Below are 13,297 nucleotides of genomic sequence, written 5' to 3' on the forward strand. Positions count from 1 at the left end.
TGGGATGCGTGGCACACGGGGCACAGACCTTTGACTCTGCCATGAGGATGCTGTGTCAGACCACACCAGAGCACGAGCCAGGTAGTCCTTGCAAGGACGCTGGGCATCTCTGCCCTCACACACGCAGGGTGTGGTCCAATTGCTCAGCTAACTTTGCCTCGTTCCCCTTTAGCTATTCCCATCCTCCTTGCAAAATCACCCAGCCCTGCCAGCCATGAGCGGCACACCCATTTTCTCTTCCGAATCCCCAGTTTCTTCTTTTCCAATTATTCACAGTGGATGAAGAAGAACAAGATTATAAAAAAAAATGAAAGGTTTGTCCTAATCTCCCCTGCTCCATCATCAAAAGCAAGAAAGATCTGCTAGTTTTCTTTGGGACCGTTAACTGTTCTTTATCAGATTCTCATAAAGATCACAGAGCTACCGCCCAGAGAGGCTGAAAAAATTCCATTGTGTCCACTTGGCCGGTTAGAGGTTCACACGGTGGCTGCAAGGTTTTCCAATTATGCACCCGTTTTCCCACTTACCTTGGCCTTCCCATCCTGGGCTGACATATATCCAACACACATGCTCTCCGTCGTGTGGCTCCACAGAAATTCCACTGCCATGGAAGAGAACACAAATAGGCACATTCAGATCACAGATGGAAAATAAATCTCTGCTTTTTAATACAACAGTTAAAGATAGCTTTATATTTAACACACTCGGGCTCCCTAGTTTCCATTCACTCCTTCATAAATGTCAGGATGATTTAGTACTCAGAACTGTGTAATACCGTTTACTGTGAAATGAAAAATGTATTTCTTACTTGTCAAAACTTATGAGTATTACATGTAAAATAAATGCTCTTCTGTTTGAAATTTGTAACATTAAACAACACACATGCATGCACACACACTCATACATACAGTACACAATGATTTAGTAAATATAATATCCTATAACGTAGTTTCCTTTAAAACACACACACACAGACACACACACACACAAAACCCAGGGTCTAGGTTTTCAAATACCAGTCTCCATGAAAAGGAACCAGGATTCCTTGGAGAAATGTTGATTCCAAGGCTGGGGCACAGAAAATATTAAATGAATCTGGAACATCTTTTTATGCCAGAAAATAAGGAAGTGCTCAAAGAATGAGGAGGACTTATCAAAAGGACCCAGGGTCAGCCTGCAGGAACTCACACTGACCACATCTGAGTCAATCTAAGTATCAAAATAAATAATAACAGTAAAGAATTACCACCACTGAACAAAATTAAAACCAACGAGCCCATACTAATGCAAACACATAAAGGAATAAATAAAATGGGGGAGAAGAGAAAGCAATTCCTTGTAGCAGAATGCCAACTAATAAATACAGAAGAAATAACAGAGTTAGAAAGCCATCACACTTCCTAAAACTAGGAGAATTTGAAGAGGAACAGGCTATTTACATAATCTCAGTGTGATCTCTCCACAAAATTCTTATGAAGTATAAAGGGGCAAAGTATAAGTTCACTGTGGAGAAACCCATGGACTCCACTTTAATCCAATGATGGAAGCCAACATCACCAATTAAGGGACAAATCAACACAATGTGCCTCCTGAGACTCACTGCCACTTCTGTGGTGTTCTTGCCAAAAATGCAGAACCAGAATTGCATGAGGAAACACCACACAAATCTGATATAGGAACACTACTAAATATCTGGCTTGAACTCTTCAAAAAATATCAAAGTCAAAAAAGACAAAGAAAGTTGAGAAACTGTTCCCATTTAAAGGCATCCCAGGGACTTCCCTGGCAGTCCAGTGGTTTCACTGCCAAGGGCCTGGGTTCAATCCCTGGTCAGTGAACTAAGACCCCACAAGCTGTGTGGTGTGGCCAAAAAAATAAAGAAAGAAGACAAAGACAACATGACAACTAAAGGCAATGTGTCCTCCTGGGATGGAGCCTGGACGGGGACAGGGGGTGCTTGAAGGGACACAACTAATGGAGTTTGAAAATGGACTATGGATTAGGTAACAGTGTGGCATCAATATTAAATTCTGTGATTTTGACAACTATACTGTGATTATTTAGAAGAACCACCTTGTTCTTAAGAAATAAGCACTGAAGTATTAGGAGTAAAGACACCGGATCTCTCCACCTTGCTCTCAAGTCATTCAGAAAAAAAATGTACATGTTTAAGTGTGTGTGTGTGTGTGTGTGTGTGTGTGTGGGTGTAAAGGGAAGAGGGAAGGAAGGAGGAAGTGGAGATGGAAAAACAAATGGAGGAAATGAAAATGAGTGAATCTGGGTTAAGAAATCACAGGTGTCCCTTGTACTGTTCTCGAAACTTCTCTGTAAGTTTGAAATTATATCTAAATTAAAAGTTACAGAAAGAAAAATACTGAGATATACACAAAGCTTTGTCACCTTCAAGTACTTACTTTCAAAATTCTAAGTTTTTTTAAAGGCATTTTTAAAGTTTTGATGCACTTCACAAAAATTTCAAAAGTCCCCAATAATAAAACTGCCTTGCTCAACACCAACCCTCTGGGTCCCGGGCCATCCATCTGTTTACATCTCCAAGCTAATTAAGCCTGAAGACAAGTGTGTGAGTCGAGACACAACTGTGGCTCAGCTAGACTCTGGTCCTAGACTCTGAAGGCTTTGCCAGACACATGGGGAAGAAAGAAGCAGAAGGGGCGACACTGAGTTCCTCAGAGTGGCTCATTCCCTCATCATTAATTAATTCTCAAACCTGCCAACCTGCTCCACAGACGCTCCGCTGATGAGTGCAGGAAAACAGCGTCACGCAATGAAGCAAGTTCTCTTTGCCAGATGTTTTTTCTTCCTAACACATCTGCTTTGAACTTCAAAAACCTTGAAGTCCAGAGCAAGGTCTGGGATATTCTGAATTGCCTAATAAAGCAAAGGCACTCAAGCCTTACTGAATTTCTCGAGTAGTGACAATGCTGTTGTAATTAAATACAAAGTTCAGGCATTTCTAACATTGCGATCTCTCCTTATTCCCCAAGTATTAAGGTGGTAACTGCTCATGAATTAGCCAAGAAAAATACACAGAAATATATAGTCAATCTAATCATGAAAGGGAAGGATAAAAACACTGCACATTATTTTTTTAAGACACAATTTTGACAATTTCAAACTGCATTATTCTCTCTAAAAATAGAGCCTGCTTTAAGGAAATGTAACACGTGAAAAATTTAGACTTACAAAACAGGATAAACTGGGTGTGCTGATTGACCACATTAAATATTTTTTTATTGAAATGTTTTCAATAAAGTTTCTAGATACAGAATTTAGGAGTTCTTAAAGAAAGTAACTCAATGTCTAGAAATTCAGTCTTCATTCACTCTTTTTACAAACAAACAAAGGAGGTGCATTGTACTGATGCATTAATTCTTTTTGAATTTTTGAATTTTATTTTTTTTTATACAGCAGGTTCTTATTAGTTATCCATTTTATACATATTAGTGTATACATGTCAATCCTAATCTCCCAATTCATCACACCACCACCACCACCCCGGCCACTTTCCCCCCTTAGTGTCCATATGTTTGTTCTCTACATGTGTCTCTATTTCTGCCCTGCAAACCAGTTCATCTGTACCATTTTTCTAGGTTCCACATACATGCATTAATATACGATATTTGTTTTTCTCTTTCTGACTTACATCACTCTGTACGACAGTCTCTAGATCCATCCACTTCTCTACAAATGACCCAATTTCGTTCCTTTTTATGGCTGAGTAATATTCCACTGTATATATGTACCACATCTTCTTTATCCATTCTACTATCGATGGGCATTTAGATTGCTTCCATGACCTGGCCATTGTAAATAGAACTGAAATGAACATTGGGGTGCATGTGTCTTTTTTGAACTATGGTTTTCTCTGGGTATATGCCCAGTAGTGGGATTTCTGGGTCATATGGTAATTCTATTTTTAGTTTTTTAAGGAACCTCCATACTGTTCTCCATAGTGGCTGTATCAATTTACATTCCCACCAACAGGGCAAGAGGGTTCCGTTTTCTCCACACCCTCTCCACCATTTATTGTTTGTAGATTTTCTGATGATGCCCATTCTAACTGGTGTGAAGTGATACCTTATTGTAGTTTTGATTTGCATTTATCTAATAATTAGTGATGTTGAGCAGCTTTTCATGTGTATTTTTAATACCAACAATTCAAATCAGTCACTCATTCAGGCTCAGACTTCAGAAACTCAGCAGGATTTTCTAAAATTTAAATTATAAAATGCTTTTGAAAAGAAATCTTATTTTATTTCTTTTAGTGTATGTCAACTCAATAATTTAATAAATTATTAATGAATAATTTATCAAATTATTTCTTGGTGGAGGACTTCAGGGAGGCAGGAGAGGAACTAACATTGAGAATCTATCGTCCGCCAGGCACTGCCTTTCCTAGTGGACCTCGGCAAAGCCTAGATGGGGAACCTGGGGCTCAGAGAAGGGAGGTAACATGGCTGAGGCCATCTGAGCAAGTGCAGAACCTAGGACTCAGACTGGACTTCTAGATTCTAAAACCTGTGATTCTCCATTGCTTTCTCACTCTGAAATCTACTCAGCTTGAAAAGGATTTAGAATCATACAGCATCGAACACAAACAGAACTCTTAAATATCTCTTAAAGTAAGCTTTTAAAACTATAACAAGATAATACATTTGACTAAATTAAAAATGTTTACAGTATTACCTTTTGCCATACGGGAAAAAAGTCAAGAGATGAGTGACAAGCTGGGGGAAATATTTGCAATTCATATTACAGAAAAAGGACTAATTTTCTTAGTATATAAAGATCTGCTACAAATCAATAACGAAAAAACAAATATCCAAAGAGAAAGCAAAAGGATATGAACAAAATGGAATATGAATCACTCTAAAATGTGAAAATATGTTCTACACTTCTCCTACTAAAAGAAATGAAAATTAAAACTACAAGAGATTCAACGTTCAGGTTATCAGACACCAAAAGGTCAAAACAGCATTATGTTACCTGGGGGTAGAGGAAGGAGCACTCTCATATAATAACAGTGTGAGTATGACCATATGGAAATACATTCTTATAATTTGCAGTAGTTATGCTCCATAAATTCACCATAAACACTGAATTAGCAAATACTGAGCCACCGCTCCCAAGGGAAATACAGGGTTAGTTTCCTGCAAGCCTCTGGTCACAGCATTTTCAATCGATAAGTAAACTTATTTTATGTGTGTTTCTGATTAAAGACATCTTATTTAATATATGTTTTCATAACTAATTTTATGCAGTATTTCTTTATAATAATACACTAGCCAAGAAGAGCTTAACATTTTCCTGACCCTGGATGACCTGCCCATGAATTTCTTTGGCTTTCAGCCTTACAATAATGCTGTCCCTCATGCTCTTTTTATCAGTTGTCATCTCATGAATCTCTAAGTTTTGCTACTTTTCCAGCTCAAATTTTTCCCCACTCTGTCCATGCCCACAAATGCCTTGGGAAAGTGCCTGGGAGTATTGATCTTTAAATTACTAGTAAATTTCAGAAAGTAAGAAAATTCACAAATATGAGTCTCAAATAATGAGGATAGGCTCTTTTTCTCAAAATGACATACCCTTTGACCTAGCAATTCTACTTTTAGGTATTTAGTCTACAGATATGCCTTTACATGTACAAAATAACATCTTTACACAGAGATTCACTGAAGTAGTTCTAATTAGGAAGAAACTGGAAATAGCATGGTTGCCTTTTGGTGGGAGCATATATGAAGAACAATGGTACCCTATACAATGGAATACTATTCAAGTAGTTAAGAACAAAGAGAAAGTTCTACATGGATGATATGCAACCATCCACACTAAGTGTTTATTCAAACTTTTTGCCATGAACCACAGTAAAACCAAAACAAAACAAAAAAAGCCCCACACACTGTCACTTAGTACATGGGTTCTTTATATTCTATGCACTACAATTAAAAGGTTCTGCTCGTGACTCACTAAATTAGACCTCATTAATGTGACATGCTACAGTTGGAAAAAACACTAATCTGCAAAATATATAGTTTATCTAAAAGAAAAGTAAAGGTGGAGAAAGACATATAAAGATGGTGCTGCCATTTTTGTGAAAGAAAATAAAAGGGCACCATGGATGACAGTGCTTGTAAATACATGAGATGTCTCTGGAAAAAAATCTTGGGAAGCAGCAACAGCAGTTATCGCTAGAGAGGGAACTTGTGATTAATGAAGTTGAGACGGGGGCAACCTACTTTTCACCATACATCCCTTCTGAAACTTTTGAATTTTGCCCTGTTTTCAATTATGTCCTGTTTTTAAAAAAATACACCTAGGAATCTCAATTACCTTGTTAATCTAATTTATCTATGAAGAATTAATTTCTTCCCTGTTTAGATTATGACATTCTGAAATACACTGAAATTTGACGTAATGACATGTTACCATATATTTTTAATTGCCCTTCAGGAGAATGCTTTATTATGATGTGAAACTGATTGGATGCTTTCAAATTGTTTCATGTCTTGTGACTACCCAAAACATGAACAAATCTTATGAAGCGGCATGAATAAACCCCTACTTAAATTTATACTGGCCACATATATATAGAACAAAACCTGCTATGTTCAAAGAGCAATCGAAACAAACAAAACAAAGCAAATACTTATTTCCATTTGAAATAAAAAATGCCGAAACCATCATAAGTTTTTAAAAATGAGAAAACATTTATTTGTCTCAAGGGTAAAGCTTCTGTCACAAAGATCTTTCAAAATTGTTTAATTAAGCCAATTTATAATTAAAACCTAGTCAAGAGTAGTACGAAGTTTGCTCAAATACAATTACATAGAAGAAAAACTAAAATGTTAAACCCTACTCAGTACAAAAGTAGCATTTCTCACCATCAGTGATATCTCGAAGTCTATAATTTATTTCTTAATTTTAAATCTAAAATTGTCTCCTACACTAAAAAATTGAATTTTATGGAACAATATTTTAAAAATGATTCTAATAATAATACAAACAAACTGGGCAGATGCTATATCATAGTACCAGAATTTTTCCTTGTGTTATTATTACATGTAGGGGACCATGAACTCAAGCAACATGCAGGGTTTGTGAGTGGCCTGGAGTGGCACGTCTGAGCCTGTGAATGTGCTGTCTGAAATAGTGTTTGGTGTGGTCAAGCGCAAGCTGATTTCCATTTAGAGAAGCCCTGGCCTCTTGGTAATGATCACGCTCCTTTGGTAGTGGCTGGTGACTGTTTACACCTCAACTACTGATTTGAAAAAGGCTTTTGTTTTTTAGAAAGCCAAAGCCCAGGGATGGTGAGGCTACTGGAAATGTCCAGATCATGAAAAGACCTCCGTCAGAAAACATTAAGAACACCTAAAGCTATGGGTTTAACATATGAAAGATGGACACAGGGATTTGGCAGGATTCTTCTCCACCAACTGTCCCAACACACAAGCACGATGTGAAAAACCATCAACACTACTGATCCTGTTCCAGTGCCAGAGAATAGATTAGGTGTGGATGTGCTGTACGTGTGTTCCTCAAGAATGGCAAGTTAATGGCCTTATAGGGACAGTTGGAATGGATTTGTACATAATCTTAGAGGCCAGCCTGTCTGGAAAGTTGTATTTAATGCTTTGGAACAAATGAATTCACCTAGGGGTATAATGTCCGAGAGCAGCCCCACTTCAGTCTAGGGTCCCCCCACTGCCTGAGACATTTTGAGTCACATGTCATCCTGTTTAAATTAAGTCAAACAAAATTTCCTTACCAGAGTTGCAAAGCAAGCTTTTTCTATTCAAACATTCTCTTTTTTTGACCAGAGAGAAGCCCTCAGCCACCATTTAAAAAAAAAAGAAAGAAAAAAAAAAGTTGTTCTCCAATTGTTGTTAACAACCCCCAGCTGCACTGGCTCCCACACCCATTTCAAACCTCTCTGCCTGGCTTCATATCCCAGACTTTCTTGCAAGGAAAACAAAACTCTAAAATCAGAACCGTCTTGGGCTGGGCAGTTGCCAAGTCAGCTGCCACTCCTTAGCCCTAGGTCAAATGGCTTACCCTAGGACATTTTGCATAGTGTTTAAGTTACTCCTTATTAAATAAAGATAAATTCATTTTTAAAATGGGAAGGAAGAGGAACTGTAAATAGAACAATTTCTTCTTGTCTCTGCAGATTTCCCCCAGGGTGGTGAGGTTCTTTATAACCCAGTAGGGGGTTCATTCAAGGATGCTTTACTGTCCTGACATGGAATCCTTAAGATTCATATAATGCATGTCCCATTATGGCCATGAAGTAGCTTTGAGTTGGCGTGCTGCCCTGAAAAACTTTCACCACTGAACTGTCTGGGGAGCTATGGGGATGGAGTTCTAAAGAACTCCACTTACGCTAAGCCAAGAAAATAATTATTCCCTCTTTCCAAGGCTCACTCCATTTGTTCAAGACTAAAGAAAGATGCTGACTGAAAAAGGAAGAGAGGGATGTGGGCCAAAGAGTAAAACAAGCCCCAAAGGACATTTCAATTCTCTTCCTATTTTATCATTTTATTGTATTAGAAACTGATGAAATAAGTGGCCAATGGCTGGGACTCGGAAGTTCTCTGCTGAAGACAAAAGCATTCAGTGAAACAAGTTACATTGAAACATGATTTCATTCATTCAACAAATATTTTTTTAGGATTTGTTTCATACTAAGGTGATCTACATTACATTTTGAGCAGATGAAAACTGACTATAAAATTTGTCAAAATGTTTTTCTGAGAGTTTTAGGAGAACCAAAGTAATAAGAAGAATTACATAATCACTAGAATTCTGTTCATAAATCTTTGTATTCTTTATTTCAGATGGAAAGCTTTATGGCCAAAAAACCCCCAAAAGACACTATATGGTTAGATCATAGCTAGAAGTATACTTCTCATGATGGAGAAAAAAATTACAGATGAAAATCTATTTCCAATCTTCTTAAAGTGTATTAGTAATATTTAACAGAAGAAAAGTTCTGTTATAAAGCAAACAAAGCAAATGATAGCTTTTTGTAATCAACATCTTTGTATTTTAAAAATGAAAACCAGTTCTGAAAAATATAAATCTCAGAGCATTACCTCAACAGGTTAATGTAACTCAGTTGTTGAAAAGTTTAAATATCATGTCTGCCTTATTCACTTTACATCTAAGAATGTTACTTAATTCGCTTCTTTCCATCTGATCCTTAAATAAGAACCAAAATGCCAGCCTATCTCTTAAGACTATAGTGAAGATGTAACAGTCCCAAAGCATTGCTGAGGAGCTAAAGAAATAAGCTTCCAACCATGACACTGGACCCTCTAACAGAACAAAGCTTTAGTTATATTTTTAAGACAAGGTATTAACATCAATAACCAACCGTAAGTACCTCTTTTCCCACTACCAGTCTAATAACTAATTTGCCTTCTCTTTGAGGGTTATTTTTATGATCGTGTAAGCCCAGCAGAATGCCTAGTCATAAGTACTCGTGGTGGCATGTGCCATGAAATGGAAATAAGGGATATTGCTGGGCCCCGAGAACGAAGCTCCTTTGAAGTACATGTGTTTATATGTGCTCACCAAAATTTTAATGCCAGTAAAATCAAAAGGCGGTTTGGAATTTTAACTTACAGTAAAATGACCTTTTATCTTTTTAATGTTCCAGGAAGCATCAATTCAATCTAACAATTTTTATTTTTAAATCATGGCAAGTTTTCGTAACAGTGACAAGAAGAATACTGGATAAAGAACTTTGCCTGATCTGAAAAGAAGGGAGGAAAATGCCACATTTCAGTTCTCATTGGTAACTGAAGAACAGTTGATTTGATCGAGCTAAGTCTAAAATGATAAAGGGACTCATTTCCTTTCAGGTAATCATGTTAAGAAACTGCAAACATTCTCACAGAAGAAATCACCTGCTACAACATTTACATAAAGTTCAGACAGGCCCACATGGGGGCTTCAGAGATATGGGTAATGGGCAATTTCTTAAGCTGGGTGGCAGGTCCACAGGTGTTCGTTTCACTATTATCCTCTATAACTTACACATTTATTACATTCTTTTAAAAATACATGAAACATTTCACAATAAAGATGAAAACCCAGGGATAAAAAGGAGTAGCTGGACAGTAGAAACAATATCATGTACAAAACTTAATTATCAGTACCATGAACATATTTCTGGGCAGCAAAGAACCTGAAGTTACTCCCTGAGTGAGGTGAGGGTGACTTCATGGGAAAGTAACAATTATTACGTGTGCTCATCAGATGACCAAGCTTGAGCTGAACTGTGGGCCTTCAATCTATTTAGCAAGAAGGCCTGCAACACAGACAGGCTTGGCGCAAAAGGCCGCTGGCCGAACATACAGCGTCTTCACCCTTACTAGCCCCTATGCCTCCTATCTTGAATTGCTTAAGATTTTCATTAAATATATGGAGCCTATTTAGCATTGATCCTCATACTCACTGCTTCCTATTAACCACTCTAAGGTAGGAACCTCTGAACTTTACAGGGTCTGTCAGGCTTCCCATCAGCACAGTGAGGGCAGGCTACAGGGGAAAAAATGCACCCATATAGTGAGACTGGTTGTTCATGCCATATATTTGCATATATTCTAATTACTTGTATTGACTCATAAGCTTAAAATGGAAAAGAATTAAGTTTTTCCACTGGAAGGCTTGATATGCCTTTGTTTACACAATTATTAACCATACTATATACAGCAGCCTCAATAAAGCACTTCTGTAGAGGCCTGGAAAACATGTAATTGTACTTTAGCAGGTAAAAATATATTGCTTTCTTTCTCTAAAAGCAGAGAGAAAATTAATGATTTTCAGCTGTTTCATTCCAGGAACAAGCATTTGCTTTGTGTTAAAGCAGTGATTTGTAGGCGGGGCTTTGCCAGCATCTCATGATCTGGGGGGTGGGAGTTGGTGGGATGGGTGTTGCAAACACATTCTCATCCAAATTGTCCTTTTACAACGCTGTTTGCAAAGGCTGTCTTCTGGGATCCGTTTAAACTGTCTCCAAATCTTCTTGTTCCCCGACACTCGTCATTATCCAACATTTCCGACCCATATTGTTTGTTTGTTAAGAGCATGTGAGGATATTTTATGTGACATTTCACTTTTCTGGAATAGTGGTCAATTTCTTTAAAAATATCTGCTAAATAATCACGAAAGAAATTCCATGTGGCACTTAATTTATTCCTCCAATAATTCCTGGGAGCCTACAATGGAGGGCGCATACAAAGCTGGATATGACCCAGTCTTTGCATTCCAGTGATTCACAATCTGGTGGTGTGATGCTCAGAGACAGAGGAATCTTCTTTAAGATATCTCCAACCCCTGTACCCTCCATGTGAGTCACTGGGGCTCCAGGACCTGTGATCTATTCCTTTCAAATAACTGAGTTCCAAAAAAAAGGTTAAGAAGTGCTGGCCTAGAGGGAGGGGCAGACATTTTAATACATGTCTAGGATGTCATGGTGACTGTTACAAAGGACAGAAATTATATGTTGCAAAAAGAGCACAAGGAAGGAACAAATCACCTGGGGAAAGGGCTTCCAAAGGATTCTGAGGAGATTCCTATCTGTCCTGGGCCTTAAAGAAGGAATGTAATTAGCTCAGGGCTTTCCAAGCACAGGTAATAATAGCATGTGAAAGTTACTGGGGGAAAAACATGACCCTTTGGAAGAAGACCAAGCAATTTGGAGTTGCCAGAACTCGGGTCATTGGAGATGAGTGGAGGAAAAGGAGGACTAGTAGGAAATGACACTGAAAGCATGTTCTGGAGCCAGATCAGGGAGGGCTTTTCCCAGCAAGTGATTTGGGCATTTCCCATCTATCTTCTAGGGAAATGTCCAGCAGAAGTAAGAGTGAGTGTGACCGTGTGTGTGTTTCCTCATTGAAGAATTAAAAGTAGGGGGCTTCCCTGGTGGCGCAGTGGTTGAGAGTCCGCCTGCCGATGCAGGGGAGGCTGGTTCGTGCCCCAGTCCGGGAAGATCCCACATACCGCGGAGTGGCTGGGCCCGTGAGCCATGGCCGCTGAGCCTGCGCATCTGGAGCCTGTGCTCCGCGACGAGAGAGGCCACAACAGTGAGAGGCCCACGTACCGCAAAAAAAAAAAAAAAAGAATTAAAAGTAGGGAACATGGGAGTGACAGTAAGAGATACATGTTTTGCTTTATTTTAGCATACATAGAAAGTTATTCAACATTTAGCTTAAACTTGTAGTACACTAGTCACATATACTTCCGCGGCTCTTGTTTTGGCCACCATCCCTCTGATCCTGGGGTTGGTGTGGCTCTCTAAGCCACAATTCGGTCAGTTTCTCATTTTGGCCCTTTCTGCTTCAGGGCAGCCTGCTTCTCCCCTGACTGCCCCTGTTTCTGAGCCCGTGGTCAGGTTCTCTGGGCCACTACAGATGTATGATAGAGGGAGAGACGTCTGGTGGCAGGATGGAGGTGGGAGACAGATAAGAGGTGGGGAGCCTAGAGGTTGGGGAGGCTTAGGAGACAGTCTGGAAAAGAGTGATTAGGGGCCTGCAAAGTAAAAGGGCGCCGATCACATTTGTCCAAGAGGACCCCAAAGCAGAGAAGCGGAATCACTGATGCAAACAGAAGTCTCGACAGCGTGAGCTTCCTAAAGACGCAACAGAGCTCCTGATTTGTCACTGTAGTTCTTTAGACAAACCAGAGGACCATTTGGCAGTGAAAGCATTTAAAAGGTTTATTTGTTATCTATCGCTGCATACATAAATTACTCCAAAATGTAGCAGTTTAAAACAATAAACATTTATTATCTCAGTTTCTGTGGATGAGGAGTTCAGGAGTAGCTGTGTTGGGTGGTTCTTTTCTCAGATCTCATGAGATTTCAGTCTAGAAATCTGCCCAGGGCCTCAGGCATCTGCAGGCTCACTCGGAGCTCAGACTGTTGGCAGGAAGCCCCAGTGCCTCGCTGTCTGTTGGAAGGCGGTCATAATTTTTTTGCCAAAGGGGCCTTTCCCTGGTGCTGCTTGAGTGTCCTTATGACATGGCAGCTGGTCTTTCGTAAAGTGAGTGATCCAACCAGGAAAGCGAGAAGAAAGGCCCACTGCCTTTTCTGACCTTGCCCTCAGAAGTCACACATTGTCACTCTGACATATTGGAAGAGAGTCACAAGTGGAGAGGAATTAAGCTCCATCTCTCTCTCGAACAATTTATGGACAGAGCACACATAACGGGGTCACACAAGAGGACTTTGAAAGTTCCTCTCTACCTGAGATTCTCCAACTGTATTCATGAA

The 13,297-nt window shown here is 39.1% G+C and overlaps 1 protein-coding gene across 3 annotated transcripts in view; it reads right to left on the bottom strand.

Annotated features, from left to right (window-relative positions):
- TASP1 (taspase 1) overlaps positions 1-13,297 on the bottom strand; it is a 248,776-nt gene that overhangs the window by 32,433 nt on the left and 203,046 nt on the right. For all 3 annotated transcript variants that reach the window (XR_004345945.1, XM_032606609.1, XM_032606608.1), the window contains one exon: positions 528-601. Coding sequence is in view for 2 of the 3 variants with exons in the window: in XM_032606609.1 (XP_032462500.1) it covers positions 528-601 (74 nt within the window). In the remaining variant the exon portion in view is untranslated. The remainder of the gene's footprint in view (positions 1-527; positions 602-13,297) is intronic.

This window comes from Phocoena sinus, chromosome 15 (genome assembly GCF_008692025.1).
Source record: "Phocoena sinus isolate mPhoSin1 chromosome 15, mPhoSin1.pri, whole genome shotgun sequence".
Lineage (NCBI taxonomy): Eukaryota > Metazoa > Chordata > Mammalia > Artiodactyla > Phocoenidae > Phocoena > Phocoena sinus.